Genomic DNA, 22453 nt, shown 5'->3' with positions numbered 1-22453 from the left:
TATCCAAATGATTTTTGGCATAAAAGAAAAATTAAATTTTTCGATAATTTTTACCTATTGCTACAAATATACCCGTGCTACTTATAGCTGGTTTTGTGGTCCAGACTCACAAATGTTATTGTATTGTATTTCTATAAGTGGCACTTTACAACTTTTCTTTAGTGCTACACACATACATTAAATTTGTATATTACAGTATTTAAGACAGACTTGGCTTAAGATCTGACTTGTTGTCATGAGTTGATGTCATCCTAGCTAATGAAAACACCAACACTGCACCCTAGTGGGAGAGAACAACACTGCACTGCATCACACTAAAAATACATTAATTATAGCAGCATGATGTGAAGTCTGTATGTCTTGGAGCCAATCTTAATCTCACACTATGATGAAGCCTAGGTATTAAACTCCACTCCCCCACCATGAATCCAATTCATGGACGCAGATGGAGGAACAGCCATCTCCACACCCCTGCTTGAGGATTATTGATGTCCTTGCACTATATTTAGCTGTTACCCATCTGGTGGCACACAAGTACCTTTCCAAATAAAAATGACCAAAGCCAGCTAAACTCTGCACTCAGACTCACCTCTGGCAAGACACATGCAGCACCATGATCGATCACTCCACATTTTATTGCAATGGGAGTGGAGGACAAATTTTTTTTACAGAGCATAAAACAAGTGACTGTTTTATGCTTGATTATTACCCCTACTTCCCTACTAGTAAAACTAGTAAAAAAAGCACTGTATGTGAAACATGTCGGAATTCCCACCATTCATAAAATGAGAAAATATGCACTGCCTGGTCAAAAAAAAAAGTCGCCACCTGGATTTAACTAAGTGCTATGATCTGGGGTTGCTGCAGTTGGCCAGGTCTAGGTTCAGCAATAGTATGTGCTCAAAGAATGAGGTCAGCTGTCTACCTGAATTTACTGAATGACCAGGTTATTCCATCAATGGATTTTCTCTTCCCTGATGGCACGGGTATATTCCAAGATTACAATGCCAGGATTCGTTGGGCTCAAATTGTGAAAGAGTGGTCCAGGGAGCATGAGTCATCATTTTCACACATGGATTGGCAGAGTCCAGACCTTAACCCCATTGAGAATCTTTGGGATGTGCTGGAGAAGGCTCAGACTCTACCATCATCAATGCAAGATCTTGGTGAAAAATGAATGCAACACTGGATGGAAATAAATCTTGTGACATTGCAGAAGCTTATCGAAACAATGCCACAGCGAATGCATGCCGTAATCAAAGCTAAAGGCGGTCCAACAAAATATTTTAGAGTGTATGACCTTTTTTTTGGTGGCGACTTTTTTTTGGCCAGGCAGTGTAGTATAGATTTATGCAGAAAAAAATTAAATGTATTAAATATACTTATATGGGAGAGCGGGTAAGATTAGCAATTTTTTACTTGTGTGGTCCTCAAGATAAGGGAAAATGATGCAGAAGTACAATAAAAGTATTCCTATAGTTTTAAAATACCAGATGAAAAAGGATTCTAAAAATATGGCTTCTTATGAGAAAAAGTTTTCCCAATGGCTCAATTTGCCCAGGTTAGAGGTAAGTTGACCTGAGTTGAGTCAGTGTTTTTTTTTAGACCTGGATACATCTGTTTTGATGTAACAACCATTATGTCTGTTATACTAAAATTTTACTTTGACAAGCCAAAACAGTTTTTAAAGTAAATGGGTGCCTTCCATTTCCCCCATGTGGTTCCAAAATACATGGTCAAATGACAATAAAATTGTACAGTTGCCAAGATACAGGGGGTGGGTCAACTTACCCACTGGCTCAGTTTACCCCACTCTCCCTACTTCCATTGAAGATGAGGCAGAAGCAGGCTCAAAGAGTGAGGGAGAGCCCACTCCTATCAAAACATCTAAAATAAAGTCTGAAGTTATTACAGTGTGCTATCTTTTCTTTTAATTGCATTTTTGTAACAACTATGAATAATTTGCATTAACAAACATGCACCTCCTCAGTGTCCCTTTTTTGGTTTGGGCCACTGCCCCTCAAAATGTCTGTGCACGGCCCTGCTACACACATTTATCAAAATTATTACTGATTCACAGTACATGATTTTGGATACAGCTGCTGTCATTCTGTCAAAACTGGCACCATCTCAGTTATCAATTATTAATATTAATCCTCAGAGGACTTCAATAGTCTGCTGTTTAAGTGTTCTTTTTTTGCTATACTGATTGTTTTGGACACTGTTTTTGATTATTTGTCTTAACAGAAGGTAACGTAAAGGCACAAATAATATTAAAAAAATGTTAACTAAAATTAAAATTTTATGCCAGAGTATTTATTTATCTGCTGACTCGGCCATATTGGTTGCACTGAACATAAACAATGCCACTGAACCGAACAAAACAACGTGCAGTTAACAATAAAACTGTTTTCTCTACAAACTAGTGCATTCATAGTTAAGATAATATGTTAAAATAATATGGTAAGACACACCAATTTGCTAAATCAAGTAGTCTTGTACAGCTAAAAATAGCTGGACGTGGATGAAACCAGAAGTCTGACCCATAAAATTTACAAATGGCCATGCCCAATCTTATGGAAAAAATGTATATACATTGTTCATGGTTCATAAATGTTTTTTTTAGAAACATTTTAGTTGCAAATTAATCTGACATTTTTTAAATGTTGCAACTTGTTTCAGAACATTCAGAGAACATTCAAAACTAATGTTCTGCTAAATGATAAAACTCTAAAAGTTATGGGTTTTGAGCAATCTTGATGCAGTTTCAGCTTTAATGAGAAAAAGTTTCAGTTGTTTAGATAGGACATTGTAAAAAAACCTGTGTTATTGTGCACAGGGTACATTGGAAGTATTTTACGACTCCTCTGGCATTTCAGTTTGACTTTGTTATCGACACTCTTTCCATTCAAGCCTCTGCTCTCCTCTTTACTCACACTTAATCTGTAATTCTAATATAGTCTGCAGTGACACCTCAGAGAATCCACAGCGCACACCTCAATTAGTGTTGACCTACAGAGGTGTCACCTTTAAATAGGACGCATTTCATTTTTGCCATCATGAAATATTATTATCATTTCTGTTGTCAGTGTTGCCAATTTCCATGATAATGTGTAATTTCTAAAACAATTCTGTCTGACAGCAGAGACTAAATAGCTTCTGTTAACTATTGTGAGCTAGTTAATAAGACTGACCTATAAGTGTCCATGGATTTACCAGCAACCCTTGTGTTAATGCTGAAATGTCTGCATTATTAACCTTCTTGTAACTGCAGTGTCTATCTGACAGCACTTGTAGCCATTGAGTTTAATATGACTATGAACATTTTTAAATGAGCATTTTGGCTGTTGTAATTTAGCGACTTGATTACCTGTCAATTTCTTGAGGAATCATATGAATGGGATTTCTTGAAGAATCATATGAATGAACCTGTGAAGAATGACAGCGCTGATTAGACATCTCATTGGCAAAGTAGAGATTGCAGCTATTGTCCAAAGAGTGAATGGAGATAAGTTAAAGTGAACATAGAGCTTTTACACTAAAGTTCTCTAAGGAAGCCATAAATGCAGTGAAATCTGTAATATTAAAATACACCAAACTAAAATTATACATTTTTGCTTTTGGTTCTCAGGATAGAGCACGATCAGGTCGCTGTTGACTCTTTGAATGATGCATAACATTTAAAGCAAGCTTTTACTTCACATGACATTCTGAACCATTTCAAACAACTAACCTTCTCTGTATAGATTCTAATTGACTAAAAAGTATAGATCCATAGTGATAATACAAAGAAAAAACTATTAAGATATTACAAATGGCCATAAAAATAGATATTTTCTGGAATCTATTTTAAACAATGCACTCTTTCCAGCAAATTAAACACTGATTATATAGAACCTTTATGCATGGGGGAGACTGGAAAATGTCATGACACAGAGTGGGTTGTAACTACGTCAGTTTTTGAAATTAACTATAAAATTACTATCTTATGTGACAATGAGTGAAAGACAACCCAAATTAATTGCAATCATGCAAATGGTAAATAGCAGAACTTGCATAAAAAAACTGAATCAAAAAGTAATTCTGAGCGCAAGTTTAACCCCCACAATATATCCCAAACTCAATTTCAATATGAATATGTTAATGTTACTTGAAAACTATTGCAAACGTATTAAATCTAGTTAAGGCTGCTCAAGTTTACAGAAGCCAATTTATGAAAACTTGAATGTACTAAGTAATATTAACTAATTGAAATTGACAGTGTTCAAAGCTTTTATAAATCTGCTTTACATCTATGATGTATGATTCATTGAGTTGAAATCTTATGGAGGTGGTAGTCCTCAGTTATAATTAAGCAATCATACAATATTTCAATCACTAGTATGCATTGACTTACACAAAAACTTTAAGGGGGTCAACCTTCTTAAAGCAAATTCTATCAAGTTATGGGAGACTTCCAGGTAATTAGCCACAATAGGCAAATAAAGCTGTTTTGCACAGCTAAAAGCTACCAGAAGCCAGACCCATAACATTTACAAAATGTCCGTGCCCACTATTACAGCAAAAACACGTTGGATAGGTCATTTTCAACAGAGGGTTTGCACTTATGTCACAGTTTGGTCAGTTACCCAAATGCATGGCCATGATGGAGATACTCAGATGTACAGCAGAACAAGAGATACTCAGTCAGAACAACAGCATTGATTGCAAGGTTAATATACTACTGAATACGTTGTTTTGCTAATTTAGGCTGTCTAAACCATGGGAAAAATGTGTGGAAGCTTCTAAATCATATTGAGAAGGACTTAGTAAGCAGGAAAGGGTGCAAATCTTTCACAAACTAAAGTTATCCTGTTGAAAAAAAAAAAACAGCATATGCTGGTTAGGTATGTTTTGGTGCTAAGGTGCTGGTTTTAGCTGGTTTATGCTGGTCCTTAGCTGGTCCTTTTCTGGACCAGCATAAACCAGCAACCCAGCACCAAAACATACCTAACCAGAATATGCTATTTTTTTCAACAGGGTAATAGGTGGAAAAGAAACGTACATGTAGTATTAATTAAGGTATTAGCCTAATATGTCACTTACCTGACTGGAAATGATAAGAACAAACATGAATGTCAAGGCAAAATATTTCTTGCGCTGGAAATCCTTGTTTAGTTTGGCCAACCACGAATACCTTTTGTTCTTTGGACAGTTTTTGCTCGGTTCTGCTTGATTTGTTATAACTTTTGTCAGTCTATAGTACTCCAGAAGTTTTTCCTTGTCCAACCGATTAGTACAGCCCAAAACATGACAATAATCGACCATTTTTCAGCAGCAATAATCAGCAAGACTTGCAAGTTTAGGTCAAGTCGCATTGTTTACATTCAGTACCAATATGGCCGATTGATGGCGTCATGAGAACACTCTATTAATTTGCCATGTAACGTTAGCCAAACTTGCATGGTTAGCCAATTAAACACTTACATTTGTATTTTTGATATTCAAATCTATAACAAAGCGCTAAATATTTCATAAAATAGACTATATTTGTCGAGACACCGCATACTTAAGTGTGTGAGCGGTGCAATGTTGCTATGGTTACTTCCTCAGGCAAACTTGATTTCATTAGCATCTAATTGGAGAGTGTTGAAAATACACCCTCTGAGTTGAGTTACGGAATTTATAAATACCGAAACAATATATAAATGTGTAAAAGACGAAATGTAGCCTACTGTTAATAAGTAGTCTAAAAGTAATATGTAACCGCCCCCCACCCACACCCCTCATAATTCGCACCCTGGTCACCCAGTGATCATACACGCTCCTCTCAGACACACGGAGGTCAGCAGCAGCAGGCTGAGCGTCAGTGCGGGGGAGAGATGAGAACTGGGAATCCACTCACAAGGAAAGTCATAGTGTCAACACTATTTACCCGTCCAGTCAGGCTGCTATGGTCGTCTACATCTGGAGTTTGAATATTAGCAACAAAGACACTTCTGCGCTCAATAACAGTGCTAATGTCAGTTCAGGAGACCCCCTAGAGCCCCACGATACCCCACCTGGCCTGAGCCGGACCGGCCACACGGTGACAGCCGTCTGCCTTGGAATCATTCTGGTGTTCGGATTCCTCAACAACCTGTTTGTCCTGCTCATCTTTGCGAGGTTCCGCTCACTCTGGACACCTATAAACCTCATTCTGCTGAACATCAGCGTGAGTGACATTCTGGTTTGTTTATTTGGGACTCCCTTCAGTTTCGCTTCCAGCCTCTATGGGAAATGGCTGTTGGGATATCACGGCTGCAAATGGTACGGTTTCGCCAATTCGCTTTTTGGTAAGTTTTACCGAAGTTTATTCAACAGGAAAGTTGTACGTGTAACAGATTTCAGAACTTCTTTTGCGTTGAATTTTCTGGTAATGGTAATGAAAGATGTCAAGAACTCGAGTTAAACTGTGTCAGAACAAATTAATATTAATAATCAAAAATGAATTACAGTCAAACCAAAATGTATTCAAACACCTTCAAAATTTCTTACATTATCACAGTTTATATGCTAAAGTTTAGAAAATGGTAATAAAATATGACAAGAACACAGAGTTAAATGGTGTCAGAACAAATCCATCTTGATAATGTCAGATAACTTTGATAGAAAGGTATGTATCAAATTTTTGGTTTTGGCTTTTATCCATTTTACTGGTAGTCCACTGTAAGAAGAATTTTGGGGTATAATATGTCACAGTTTACTTTATTTTGCTATCCTCATATAAATTAACTATAGTGTCCTGTACTAGTAAAAAAGATAAAAAATGATATATGTGTTTGAATATTTTTTGGTTTAACTGGAGTTAAACTGTGTCAGAACAAATTAATCTTGATAATCACAAATGAATTGCAGTCAAACCAAAATTTATTCAGACACCTTCAAAATGTCTTACATTATTACAGTTTATATACTAAAGTTTAGAAAATGGTAATAAAATATGACAAGAACACAAAGAGTTAAATGGTGTCAGAACAAATCTATCTTGATAATGTCAGATAACTTTGATAGAAAGGTATGTATCAAATTTTTGGTTTTGGTTTTTATCTATTTTACTGGTAGTCCACTGTAAGAAGATTTTTTTGGGTATAATATGTCACAGTTTACTTACTTATTTTGCTATTCTCACTTACATAAATTAACTATAGTGTCCTGCACTAGTAAAAAATATAAAAAATTATATGTATGAATATTTTTTGGTTTGACTGTATATCAGTATATTTATTGATATTAATAGCGTCTTCAAGCCAGGTGCTAAATAATGTTCATATTTGAGTAGTTTTTGGGAAGCTTAGGAAATAATAAGCCAACAGACCATGCATTTTAGGTATAATTACAGGTATAAGTATAACTGATTAAAAATGTAGGTAATAAATAAAGTGGAAAGGACATTTTTGTACTAAAGGAAGTATGTTGTTGACTAATTTTAATCAAGCATTTGTTTTGAAAATATTTGTTTGCTTGTTTGCATGTTACTTCACAGCACAGAGATTCATCCTAAAAAATGGTCTCAGAACTTACATAAAGTAAAAAATGTGACCAACAAACCAAAATAAAACTTTCAGGATGCTGCAGTTATAGTAGTTAATGAATACATATAGCATATGCAATAAGAAAGCAAAGTATCACATAGAATAGTGATGTGCAAAAGGTGGCTTGTATGAATTAAATATGAACAGCATATGCTTTATGCTTTTTTATGCTGTGAAGTCAATCTGTAGCCTTAATTAAATAAAAAAACACAATCACAAAGAAACAAGTTTTGCAGTATCAGTTAAAAAATCATATTATTTAATCCATTTAACTCAAAAGTAAGTCAAAAATTAGTCTAAAGTTTTTTTTAAGCAAAAAAATCAAATTGTCTAAATAATTAAAAAGATTAAATCTAGTGTCCATATATTTTTTAAATAAATGTGTGATTTATTTTAACTTTTTATTTAGTTGGGTGTGAATACTGAAAACATTTTCTGATTTTGTTTTAATTTTAATTAATATTTAAATCTGAACAAATGCTTAAGCTGAATACATTTCCTGTATTCTCACTGTTACACTATAAAAACATATCTTACTAACCTGTCTGCCTTCATATTTTTGACTACAGGTGGTTTGTATTGAATATGAAAAGCATATGATTTCTCATGCTGTAAGGTAAATCTGTTGGTTAAATTAAATAAACTGAATCTTTGAATGAGGACCACAATCGCATTGCAATACCAGTTTTAAAAAATCATGTTACTTAATTTTTGTGTAAATACTGTTATACCATTTAACCCAAAAGTAAGCCAAAAATAAGTCTAAAGTTTTGCCCATTTTTATGTAAGCAAACATAAATAAATACATAAAAATAAACATCTCATTTTCTAAATAAAACATTAAAAATAAGAAATCTAGTGTCTATATATTTTAAACATAAATTTGTGATTTATTTTAACATTTTATTTATGCAGGTGTGAACACTGAAAACATTTTCTGAATTTGGATTTACTATAAAACTATAAAAACACATTTTATAACCTTCATAATTCATATTTTTGGCTACAGCACTTACAGAAGATTACTGTGTCAGATTGTGCTGTAAAAGTATAAAGGAAAATTACATTCATAAATACTATTTATAAAGGAAACATGGTTTTTGATCATGTCAAGATCACATTAAATGATATGCTGCTGTTTTCAGTCTGTTGAAAATTTTCCACATATGCAAAAGACAAGCAGAAGCCACAATCACTCAGATTTTATCTTCTTTGGGAGTAGTCACAGAAGTCACAGTCTTCCCCAGCGATCTGACATTTGAATAAAGAGGGCATTTAAGGCCGTTAATTACTCAAGTGGGAGTGTTGTGACACCCTCTTTCTCTCTTCCTGTGATGTGTGGAGGAACTGCAGGGACGACTTTTGGGCAGAACATGTGGACCTGCAGTGCGAACCTACTGAAGGAGAATGAAGCTCAGTTATTCTCTGTGGTTACTCAAACATTTCTGACAACTGGACGCTAATAAACATGTTGTCAACAGCTTGTTCGAGCTCCATCATCTTGTATCAAGTCACCATCTTCACTGTTTAATTGGAAGACAGTTGTTACATAACGATTTAGTTCTTCATACCTTTGACCTTACCTTGTCTGGAAAACACAATCTGGACCTTAATGAGCACATTGAGTCTGAGACTGCATTTCAGTTTAGTTGTAGTCTGTACTGATACAGTGTACTATTTATATATTTTAGTTTTAATTAAGAAATCAGTTGAGGAATCTAAAATAAGCAGTGTCTGTATTTACACAATCAAGGATAAAAATCTTATAACTGTATCAGCAGTGTGTTGATTCTCCTGCACTTTTTAAAATGTTTAAATACACAAATGTAAGAGGGAAACAGTTTAATGATCTCTAAATTCAGCATTAAGTGTTCGGTGATAATGTCGGCAGTTTTTATATAACAATTGCAGGTTGCTCAACTGATCCAGGAACAGAACTGAGCTGACAGCGTAACTTGTTTGCACTTAACCTCAGACTTCTCTAGGGACTGTCCCGGATGTTCACAGTAAATTGCTTTGTCAAACACGGGTTTATTGTCATTTTCCCCCTGCGTGACAGAAAGTTGTCAAAATTGCTGTAATTGCTTTACAGCACTTGGTGTAGACAGGCAATAGATACAGTACAAATATTAACATATATTGCAATAAATTTGTTTTGTGACTGCTGTTTTTCCATATCTGTTTTCTTTATCCCAAACAGGAATTGTGTCTCTAATATCTCTGTCCATACTGTCATACGAGCGTTATGCCGCCCTGCTGCGCCCCACCAAGGCAGACGTGTCTGACTTCCGCAGGGCCTGGTTCTGTGTGGCCGGATCCTGGCTGTATTCGCTGATGTGGACTCTCCCACCGTTCCTGGGCTGGAGTAGCTATGGACCAGAAGGGCCCGGGACTACGTGCTCAGTGCAGTGGCATCAGCGCTCAACCAACAGCATGTCTTACGTAATGTGCCTGTTCATCTTCTGCCTTCTTCTACCCGTCATGCTTATGATCTTCTGCTATGGCAAAATCCTGTTCATTATTAAAGGGGTGAGTGAGAGAGGCTTTATGAGGAAACTCAATTTTATTTATTAAATCCATTATATATTTTTACACCCATTATTAGAGTACTGGAAGTAAAAAATAAAACTGCAGATGTCACTATCACACTTAAAAATAAAGGTTCTGTATTGGCATTGATGGTTCCCAGAAGAATCTTTAACATCCATGAAAGCTTTCCATTGCACAAAATGTTTTTCATAGTGGAAAAAGTTTCTTTAAGTAATTAAAAAGTTCTTTTAAAGGAGTAGTTCACTTTCAGAACAAAAAATTACAGATATTGTACTTACCCCCTTCTCATCCAAGATATTCATGTCTTTCTTTCTTCAGTCGTAAAGAAATGGTGTTTTTTGAGAAAAACATTTCAGAATTTCTCTCCATATAATGGACTTCTATGGTGCCCCCGAGTTTGAACTTCCAAAATGCAGTTTAAATGCAGCTTCAAAGGGCTCTAAATGATCCCAGCCGAGGAAGAAGGGTCTTATCTAGCGAAACGATCGGTTATTTTCTAAAAACATTTACAACTTATATACTTTTTAATCTCAAACGCTCGTCTTGCCGAGCTAGACAAGACGAGCATTTGAGGTTAAAAAGTATATAAATTGTCATTTAAAAAAAAAATAACCCATCGTTTTGCTAGCTAAGACCCTTCTTTCCTCAGCTCGGATCATTTAGAGTCCTTTGAAGCTGCTTTTTGGAAGTTCAAACTCGGGGGCACCATAGAAGTCCATTATATGGAGAGAAATCCTGAAATATTTTACTCAAAAAACATAAGTCCTTTACGACTGAAGAAAGAAACACATGAACATCTTGGATGACAAGGGGGTGAGTTCATTATCGGTAAATTTTTGTTCTGAAAGTGAACTACTCCTTTAAGGGGTTATTCTATGGCATCACTGTAAAAACACTCTTTTTGCTCTCCTCCATGTTCTGATACAACCAGACATGTCAATAAGCTCTTCTTTGATTGGCTTTCACACCAACACATCACATAAATTCCCCGATTGAGTTGAAATATTTCTACTTGTGTGGAAGACCAACCCAATCTCACAGCAATTTGTACATATTTTACGAGGTTTTCATAATTTGTATGAATTCGTACGACCTGGCTCGTATGTTTTGTGAGAAATCATACTTATTTTACGAGGTGGTAAATTCATAGAAATCCATGCGAATAACCACCCCTAACCCCGCTCCAAACATACCCCTCACAGAAAACTACACATTTGTATAAATTAATCACCTCATAAAATAATTAGTTGTGAGAAGTGAGGTCATACAAATTTGTCATGAGATAACGTTGGGAAGATACGATTGAGGTGAATATCACGCAGTTGCTTTGCCCAATTCACCTCTGTTTGCGTATTTGCATCAACCAGCGCAAGTTCACGTCTTTGCATTGACTTTGTATGTAATCGTTTTGCACAAATAATTAAATTAGAATATTTGCAAATATTTGCATCGCATTATCACTCTAGATTACTCGTGGGATGTTTTTTGTGTTACTCACGCAAATAAAAACATTGTGTAATGCTCTCCTCCATTTTCTAATACAATCGGATGTGTCGCAACAATGATTGAGATTGAGGTGTGTCGCACTTTTGTGGCAAACATGTCGCCCAATTTGCGTCATTCGTGTTACAAATGACGACGGAGATGAGGATGCAAATGCAAGCTTTATTTAAACAGATCGTAGTCGACAGGCAGGGTAAAAAAACACCAGCAAACAGAAATATCCAGGACAAGATTAAAGCGTAATCCAGTGAGCAGGCGTGGGTCAAAATTCAGGAAGGCAGTCCAAAGTAACAAATGAAAACAAACAAACAAACACGGGAAAACTATGACTAAGACTAAGACTAGGAACAAAACCAGGAAAGGACTATTAAACTAAGAAACTATGAAACAAGGAAACTGGGAAAACGCTTGGTAAAGTTAGCCAGAGCAAAATAATACTTCGCCTAGTTCGTTTGGCCTGGTCTGCCTTTATGGCCAGTGTTGCCAGATTGGAAATGTTCAACTATCGTACCAGAAGCACAAAACTATCGTATTTTGAAGAAAATTATCGTACACGAGTCAAACATACAGAATACAGCTAATTATCTAGACCAACAATATTGACACAACCTGCAATTAACCACAATAAATAAATAAATAAATAAATAGCCGTACCTTAGTGTGAAGGTTCAAACTCCACCTCTGAGTCGCTGTCATCGGAAGCCTGCGTGACGCCAGATGTTGAGGGGGTCCTTTTGCGGTACATATTTGATGCCGTCATGGACCGCAACATAGTGCTTGTTGGCTTAAAAGCAGGGCACCCTCCCGCATTCTTAACACACTCTGAGGTGCGCATGAGCCCATTTAGAGTGTCTGTAATGAGCCGATTTCGTGGCTTTGTTTTGATGAGGTTGACTTTGGAAAAAACACGTTCACATGATGCATTTGAATGGGGAAATTCTCCACGGATCATGATGATTGGCCGAGAGGACTAACGTGAGGATACGTAATAGCACGTTAATCACAATCATGATGGCACCGCAGACGAAGGATCCACATAGCTAGATCAATGAGCATAGAAGTTGTATGATTACAACGAACATAATTTGAGGTGTCACAAAATTCTAAAACTATCGTACATTATGGGATTTTTTTCATTATTGATCGTACGGAGGTCAAAATTATGGTACAAATACGATAATTATCGTACGTCTGGCAACCCTGTTTATGGCTGACAGACAGGAAATAACCAACGAAGCAGCAGAGGGAGCAGTAACAGTCAATGAGGAGCAAGGGCTCCCTCTGCTGGCCTGGCGTAACAATTTGTGTCGCCCAGTGCATCTTTGCATTGACTTTGTATGTAATCTACTAGTGCGAAAAATTTAATTCGCTTTTGGTGTGCACACTGTTGCCCAGTACGTCTTAGCATTGACTTTGTATGTAATGTACTAGTGTGAATAATTAAATTAGCTTTTGGTGTGCACATTGTCGCCCAGTGCATCTTTGCATTGACTTTGTTTGTAATCTACTTGTGTGAATAATTAAATCCGCTTTTGTTGTGCACACTGTAAAAACACCCTTTTTGCTCTCCTCCATGTTCTGATACAACCAGATGTGTCAATAAGCTCTCTTGTGTGAAAGACGTGATTGAGGCTAATATCGAATGTTTGGTAATCGAGTTGACCAATTCATATCATTCGCATCATCTGACACAAATTTGCTTCTGTTTGCATCTTTGCATTGACTTTATATGTAATCTTCTTACACAAATAATTAACTAGTTATTAAATATTTGCGGATAATGGCATTGCGTTATCGCTCTAGATTAGTTGCGGGATGTTTTTTGTGTCACTTGTGCAAATTCCTCCTTCCTGATACATCCGGACATATCTGATTGGCTTCCGTTACAATGCGTCATACGAATTTCCCGCTCAATATTTCAACTCGCGTGGAAGACCAACTGGATCTCACAGCAATTCATACATATTTTACAAGATGGCCAATTTGTATGACCTGGCTTGTATGAATTTGTACATTTTGTGAGAAATCGTACGTATTTTATGAGGTGGCAAATTCATAGGAGTTCGTACGAATGACCACCCCTAAGCCCTGGCCCTAAACCTATCCCTCACAGAAAATGTACAAAATCGTGGGGGTGTACAAATTAGCTACCTCGTAAAATATGTTAGAATTGGTTGTGACTTGTGAGATAGCATTGGAAAGATGCGATTGAGGTAAAATCACACGTTTGTGTTGCCCAATTCATGTCATTTGTGTCACCCGACGCAAATTTGCATCGGTTTGCGTCTTTGCATTGACTTTGTATGTAATCTTCTCGCATGAATAATTTATATTGCATTATCACTGTAGATTACTTGCAGGATGTTTTTTGTGTCACTTGCATGAATAATAATAACATTGCATAATGCTGTCCTCCATTTTCTAATATAACTGAATGTGTCAATGTGTGAATGTGTGAATTTCCCGCTGAGGGCGAATGTCGCATTTTCACGGCAATTGTGTTTAATTTGCATCATTTGCGTCACCTGGCACAAAGTCTAATCACGTCTTTGCATTGACTATGTATATAATATATTAAGTTGTGCACACACCATTAGAGTAGTATGCTAGTATGTGGTTTAGAATTGGGCAAGTTACTTATTTCATTCATAATTGAATCAATGTTTTTGAACAGATTAGTTGAATGAATGATTCAGTTACTCGTAAAAACACTTGTTGCCACTTACTGGTGCATTGAGTAACCTGGAGAAAGAGTTTCCATCACCAATGCACAGACTGACTCGAATGCACAAACACCGGCAAGCAGAGTGAGAAGAACAGTGAAAGGTCCCATTGCTGTTGTATAACACTAGTAGCTGACTACAGTCTCCTCGCACCATCTTAATGTTCCTTCTGAGGAAATAAAGCCGTTATACCCAGAAATCTGCAATGATGTCTCATAGCCAGTGCACAATTAACATTTTAACCCCGGCGAGCTACAGATAACAGAACCTGCGCTCTTGGATTCTTTATGTATCCATTTGATATTGATTTGTCCAGCTAAGGAATAAGATCAAAGCACTTTGGGGCATGAGGTTAGACAATGTTTAGGGTGAAGAAGCCTTTAGGTTTTTGTGACTCATCCGTGCCTGAGGCGAATTTCATAAACACATCACTGTGTGAAGGAATATGTAATGAGCATTTCCAGCAGGTAGTAAGACAGCGAAGCCTCTAGTCACTAAAGGGTTTCTATGAATGAATCACCAGCGGAGGTATTTTTAGAACGCAGAGCCTGTTACTATTGGTGACAAACAGTTATGTAACAAACTTATTTCCTCCAGGATTCGCACTGTTCAGTAGCAGGCACCACATTGTGTGTCTGACAAATGGAAAGAGCTTCTTCCATTACACGTATGAGTGGGCCAGTCACTATACAGCCCCAGGCTTTTCTTAGAAACACAAACACGGGATTCTGATGGGATTCAAAAAGGGGAATTACAAAAAGCGAGCACTGTGAAAATCAGGCGATGACATGTCTGAGAAAGTAATTGCATTCCTAAAATAGAGTCACTCCAGACATGCGCTATGAAATTGATTTCCGTTACACTATTCAGTGGAAAGTTAAATGAAAATGCATTCAGATACAATTAAGAAGCACTTTTGGGGGTGTTATGAATGGAAGACACTTTAGTGCGTATTAAATCATTTGCAGAATCAAAGACGTCCAGACAGAAGGGTTATTAAATTATGTAAATGCAAAGAATTGTACTGCGCTGAAAAGAAGTTTTGTTTATGTTGCTTCAAATTAATTTTTTTTGTCAGTGTCATATTGATTCTACAAATTGCTGAAGGACACTTCCAGAGGATTGCACAGCACAGGTGAGAAAACACTTAGCCACGCTGGAGCTGTCAATACAATCACAATCATCTTGTTTAGCACAAATAGAGCATGTAAAAGGTGTGAATGACGACATGAGCCGGTGCAGGGAGCTCAGCTCCACTGATCATCTCTCATTTGCTGCCACTGCTGATTGGAAGCTCACATTCTGTCCCAAGCGGCAGGAGATCTTTATACAGAGAGATTACTTCATGATGGGAAGGGGATAAGGAAGGTTAGCAGACTCCAGTGGGCAGAAGTCACGACTCTCATCAATTTTGATGCCTGAAGGAGCCATCTGCCAGTCTTCCTTTGCTTCACAAACAGCTTATACACAGCAAGCTAATTCATACTAAGAGTGTTCACAACATGAACTGTGGAATAGTCCGTGTTCTCTCCTATGAGTTAGATGGTTGAAAAGACCCATTTCTTCATCAAAAGTATACAGATAGACATGCATTAATTGTTTCTTTTTTCGGCCCAGGTAACTAAAATCAACCTGCTGAGTGCACAGAGGAGAGAGAACCACATCCTTCTGATGGTTGTCACCATGGTGTCCTGTTATCTGCTGTGCTGGATGCCGTACGGGGTGGTGGCTCTACTGGCCACCTTTGGCAGGAGGGGACTGATCACTCCCATAACCAGCGTAGTGCCGTCAGTCCTGGCCAAGAGCAGCACTGTGGTCAACCCGGTCATATATGTGCTTTTCAACAACCAGGTTAGTCCACAGACTGAATGGAATTAATTGTATTGATTTGACAAAAATTGAGTGCATTGATTATAAGAAAATAATTGATATGAATTGAATGTAAATACCAACTGCATTAATTTATCATTTAAATTTTTTTATTGTAAAATGGTTGACCTATTTTCAGTTGTAAAAAGCTACTACCATAATAAGATGCACATTTTGGAAAAAAAATTGTAAATCACTAAATTAAATCAATCAAATTCTGACCAAATGTTAAGATTTTTCTAAAAAAAAATGCATCACATATTTAATAATCCTAATTGAATTGTCAGAGCTAATTTTTATATATTTAAATATTTATATTTGAATAGTTTCATTTATATGTACACTAACAGTCTAGTTTTTGAACTTTTGAACTTTTTTTTTTAGTTTTAAAGTCTCTTCTGCTCACCAAGCCTGCATTTATTTGATCCAAAATACAGCAAATGCAGTAATATTGTGAAATATTTTTACTATTTAAAATAGCCGATTTCTATTTGAATATATTGTAAAATGTACTTATTTTGTGATCAAAGTTTCAGCACACTCCAGTCTTCAGAAATCATTCTAATATGCTGATCTGCTGCATTTTATATTATTATTATTACCAATATTATTATTATTAATATTTAAAGCAGTTGAGTACATTTTTACAGGATTCTTTGATGAATAGAAAGATTCAAATATCAGCATTTATCTGAAAAAAAAAAAAAACTCAGACAAGTCAGTCAAATCTTTGGGGGGGAGGGGGGAGAAATTATAGAAATTAATACTTTCATTTAGTAAGGATGCTTTAAATTGATTAAAAGTGATGATAAGGACAGTTATTATGTTATTTCGGATAAATTATGTACTTCTGAATTTTCTATTCATCAAAGAAACCTGAAAAGATTCTACTGCTGTTTTCAACATAATAATAATAATAATAATAATAATAATAATAATAATAATAAATGTTTTTGAGCAGCAAATCAGAATATTAGAATGGTTTCTAAAGGATCATGTGGCTGGAGTAATGATGCTAAAGATTCAGCTTTAAAAAAATCAGGAATAATTTACACTTTAAAATCTATTCAAATAGAAAACTACTAAAAATATTTTTGCTGTACTTTGGATCAAATAAATGCAGGCTTTATGAGCAGAAGAGACTAAATTGTTCAAAAACTTTTGACTGGTAATGTACATTGTCAGAAGCAAATTTTGTACCTTAAAGCCAATTGGCCAAATTTTCAGATTTTTTGGAACAATGCATCACAATTAATAAAGATAATTGAATCCGAGCTAACATTTAGATATCCAACAATATTATTTTATATATATATTTTATCGATACACAGTCAAAAAAATGTGTGCAAGAGCTCAGATTGCTCACACATGCACTGCTGTTAATGCACAAGTCCGTGGGGACACAAAAATTATTTTGTGCACTGTCCGCAAGCCAAAGTGGAACACGGACAAGGTAAGTATACTTACAGGTACAACAGCTTGTCACTTAAAATTATGTCTATGTTAGTGAAATGAAATGCAGACTGTTCCATTCTTTTTTCCTTTCAGTTCTACAGGTGTTTCTTAGCACTTCTAAAGTGTGAAGGAGATCCATCTATTAACATCCAGAATCCTCAACACAGCAGCAAAGAAGATCCTCATGCGCTCAAACCCTGTGACGGGCCCTCATGGCATCTGAAAACAGAGCAACACACTCTGGCCTTAGTAGTCCACTACACACCCTGACACTCTCAAAGACTGTTTAGTACTTAACAGATGAGCAGTCATAATGCATTATGTTGAAATCTGACAGTAGGATGATTGTTACACCATGCCGCAAAGTTTCATACGCCCATTATATGAGAATCCATGAGTAGGACCAAAAGTGAAACTCATTGCACTCTATGGCTTGAAATTAAAGGATTAGTTCACTTCCAGAACGAAAATGTACAGATAATTTACTCACCCTCTTGTCATCCAAGATGTTTATGTCTTTTTTTTCTTCAGTTGTAAAGACATTTCAGAAATGATCTCCATATAGTGGACTTCTATGGTGCCTCGAGTTTAAACTTCCAAAACGCAGTTTAAATGCAGCTTCAAAGAGCTCTAAATGATCCCAGTCGAGGAAGAAGGGTCTTATGGTCTCTGCAATGCGCATAAATATTTAAACTGCATTTTGGAAGTGCAAACTTGCGGGCACCATAGAAGTCCACTATATAGAGAAAATTCCTGAAATGTTTTCCTCCAAAAACAATTTCTTTACAACTGAAGAAAGAAAGACATGAACATCCTGGATGACAGGGGAATGAGTAAATGATCTGTATATGTGACCATGGACCACAAAACCAGTCATAAGTTTAAATTTAATATTTGGCTGAGCTACATCTATTTGAAAATCTGGAATCTGAGGGTGCCAAAAAATCAAAATACTGAAAAAAAAAAAACTTAAAAGTTGTCCAAATTAAGTTCTTACCAATGCATATTACTAATCAAAAATTACATTTTGATACATTTATAGTAGGAATTTTACAAAAAATCTTCATGGAACATGATCTTTACTTAATTTCCTAATGATTTTTGGCATAAAAGAAAAATCTATAATTTTGACCCATACAATGTATTTTTGGCTATTGCTACAAATATACACGTTACTTAAGACTGGTTTTGTGGTCCAGGGTCACAAATATTCTGGAAGTGAACTAATTCTTTAATGTGCAGTGTCAGTTTAATTAATACTCTAGGAAACAAGAATGTATTCTTAAATATATGTTGATACATACTACATTGATTGTACACCAATGCTGATTATATAATGAAGACAACACATTGCTAACAGTGCAGTGCAGCAGTCACTGTGTCAGCTTGTGTGTAATGTAGTTACACTCAATGCCAACAGTAGGAGCCACTGCCCATATCATACTGCAGTGAGACTTAATCACATTATACCAGAAAGATCAATCCATAGCCATATGCTTCTTGTGACAGAATGCATAAATTATTAGTCTTTGTTAGTGGCATGTTAGTCAGTGAAAGTTATAGCATAATATTTAAAATTTTTATGATATTAAATTCCACTGTTTCATTGATATCTCCATGTGTTTATCACATCAAGTCATGTATTTTTATTACAGCTTTTATTAAGCTTTATTAAGCAAAACAGTATAAAATGTATAATTGTGAGTCACGTTATAAAGCACAGACATGTAATTGCGTCATTATTCCAGCTGGAGTATTTTAAGACTTCAATCCTTCAACATTTTAATATGTGCCGTTTACATAGTCAGTTCCATTGGCCTACAGTCTCTCTACTTTTCACCAACACACACAGAACATGCAGTGAGTCACACATGCTTTACCAAGTCATTCTTCCCATCAATGGGAAAAAGAAGAAGTGAACACAGAGTTTGCTAAGTATGTGTTGAATTCTTTCTCCCTGTAATGATGTTTATTTCATATTGGACTAATGTTCACTGTGTATATAAGGTCAGCTTTACAGTATAAGACAAACAAATAGGCCTACTGGACCACAAACCCAGTCATATGGGTCAATTTATACACCATCTGAAAGCTGAATAAATATGCTTTCCATTAATATATGGTTGATGTTAGGAAATGACAATATTTGGCCGAGATACAACTATATGAATCTGAGGGTGCAAAAAAAAAAAAATCGAAATATTGAGAAAATCACCTTTAAAGTTGTCCAATGGAAGCTCTTAGCAATGCATATTACTAACCAAAAATTAAGTTTTGATATATCTATGGTAGGAAATTTACAAAATACCTTAATGGAACATGATCTTTACTTAATAATTAATGTTTTTTGCATAAAAGAAAAATGGATAATTTTGACCCATATAATGTATTTTTGACTATTTTTACAAATACACCCGTGCTGCTTAAGACTGGTTTTGTGGTCCTTAATTGCTAATATGCTGCTTGATATTGGTATTAACAGTTTGTCTTATTGTATTGTAATTATAATACTTTTTTTGTTATCGTAACACTGGTTTGTATAGTTTTACCATTTACTGCAGTTTGTTATTCTTCTAGTCACTTACAGTGGTTAATACAGTCGAAGTCTCACACAAGCTTTCGTCCTCACTGAAAAATATGGTGGATATGGTCAAACTTAAAATTTTAAGCAACAGTATCATTTTTAATAGTACGTTACATATGGAAGTCCTGTTAGGTGTTTCTTTTTTGGCACTTTATCTAGGCTTATTCGTCAATAGATTTCAATTACAATAAATATTTTTAAAGTCTGTTTTCTCAAAATAGTTTTTTTGCTTCTACACTGAGCCATAAAACCCCACTTCAGTAGCACTTACACACAACAAACTTTACATTTTTATTCCTGTCTTTTACAGGTTTTTACAGAGGGATTTTTTCATTTTTAATTTGCTTGATTTTATACAACATTTTTATTCCCCCAAAAATTGTAAAGTGTAAAGAGTGACAACATTTCCTCTGTAAAAACATTTGACTCTAATATGTCAAAAAAACAAGAATTTTGAAATTGACTTCATCCAGTTTTTAGATTTTTTGTGCTAGAAATGTATGCAAATTAGAGTATATTTCATTAAATAATGCATAATTTGCACAAGAAAACTTGTAACACATACTTGTAATAATTTACAATTATCAATGTAATCAATCAACTGGGTAAGTAAGGTCATAACTATTAGTGTTTTTTTTTTCCCATTCACCTGCAGTGTCTTGCCTTAATTCAGAATTGTGAGATATAAACTTGCAATTGGCTTTATAACTCGCAACTGCGACTTCTTACAATTTTGACTTTTTTTCTCAAAATTGTGTTTATATCTTGCAATTCTGATTTTATAACTCATAATTGTGAGTTTATATCTCACAATTATGAGAAAAAAAGTCTGACTTTTTTCTTAGAATCACTTGATACAAACTCGCACTTTTGAGAAAAAAGTCAGAATTTTGAGATAAATTGCAAATTCTCGCAATAACCTTTTTTTTTTTTTTAATTAAGTGGCGGAAACGTGCTTCCATGGTTACCAGTGGTGGACGAAGTACTTGAGTAAAAGTACAGATACGTATAATAAAATATTACTCCAGTAAAAGTACTCCTTTTTCAGTTTTACTCGAGTGAAAGTACAAAAGTACTACATTTTTTTTTGTGCACGTAAAACGTATTTTAAACAAACAAAGCATGATTTACAAAGTTTGATAAAGCGTAATTTTTGCAGTTACTTGAAGAATGTTATATTAAAACAAGTTTAATATGCAGGGAGATTTGAAAACTGATACTTTTGAATGTTAGCATGACATCCAGCTTCATATAGCCTATGGGTTTTTATAGACGATAGGTTCGTTTGGTAGCTCACGCCGGAGATGTGTTTGAGAAGTGAGGAGCTCCGAATCCCCTGTACCTACGGTTCGACGAAAAAGTTCAAATCTACACAACGAAGATTTAAATGGGATCAACAAATGCGTTTTTATATCAGTTTTGCATTTGTTAACACTATAGGGCAGGTTTAGGGATGGGTTTGGTGTAGGGCATATTTTCAACAAGATAGAGCATTAACTTTAGCAACAGTCCCTGATATTTGAACTATGAACCACCGCAATACATACCCGAAGCAACGTAATAAAAACACAGCAATGCGTACCTATATCAACGTAATAAATCATGCAAGGGTTCATGTATTGAACCTGTGTAAGCGCCACTCAGTGGATATTTCGGCTGTATCCAAAATCGCCCCCTATACCCTATTCCCTACATTAGTCCACTCATACGGTTGACTTGAAGGAGTGAATGAAAACGAGTGAGTGAATTCGGACACTAAGTGCACCGGAAGGACTGCCGCTTTTGCTTGCTGTGTAATAATCATTTGAAACGGGCAGCTCCAGTAGTAAGATTAAGGGATTTATCTTTAACTCTGTCACGGAAATTATGTATAAACCCTAGTTAAACAATTTAATAATCAATTTACAACAAATTTGTACCTGCGTTGTATGCTGTAGTATGCTGTGGGCGAGCTCGTTGTAAAATGAACGGGTGGATGATTCGGCTGCGGGCGCCATCTTTTGGTGAGGCGCGACTCTCACGGTGCATTATGGGTTATCTCTAGACGTTTGCTGCGTCAGAAATCGCATACTGCTTCAGTAGGTACTACATTTAAATTTGAACGTACTACCCGACCGCTAAAAAAGTATGTTCTATATAGTATGAATTAGAGTTGGGGTACTCGGACTTGTACTCGGACTCGAGTTCGGTCTCGAGTACAATTTTTTGCGGACTCG

At 35.7% G+C, this 22453-nt stretch overlaps 1 protein-coding gene across 1 annotated transcript; it reads left to right on the top strand.

Annotated features, from left to right (window-relative positions):
- Positions 1-5932: 5932 nt before the first annotated feature.
- tmtops3a (teleost multiple tissue opsin 3a) lies at positions 5933-20359 on the top strand. The gene is made up of 4 exons (XM_073820758.1): positions 5933-6314; positions 9754-10082; positions 15947-16180; positions 17747-20359. Exons 1-4 carry the CDS (start codon positions 5933-5935, stop codon positions 17921-17923), a joined length of 1122 nt encoding a protein of 373 aa, XP_073676859.1. The 3' UTR covers positions 17924-20359.
- Positions 20360-22453: the final 2094 nt, after the last annotated feature.

This window comes from Garra rufa, chromosome 16 (assembly GCF_049309525.1).
Source record: "Garra rufa chromosome 16, GarRuf1.0, whole genome shotgun sequence".
Classification (NCBI taxonomy): domain Eukaryota; kingdom Metazoa; phylum Chordata; class Actinopteri; order Cypriniformes; family Cyprinidae; genus Garra; species Garra rufa.
The sequence above is the reverse complement of the archived record's forward strand: the minus strand, read 5'-3'. Positions and strand labels throughout refer to the sequence as shown.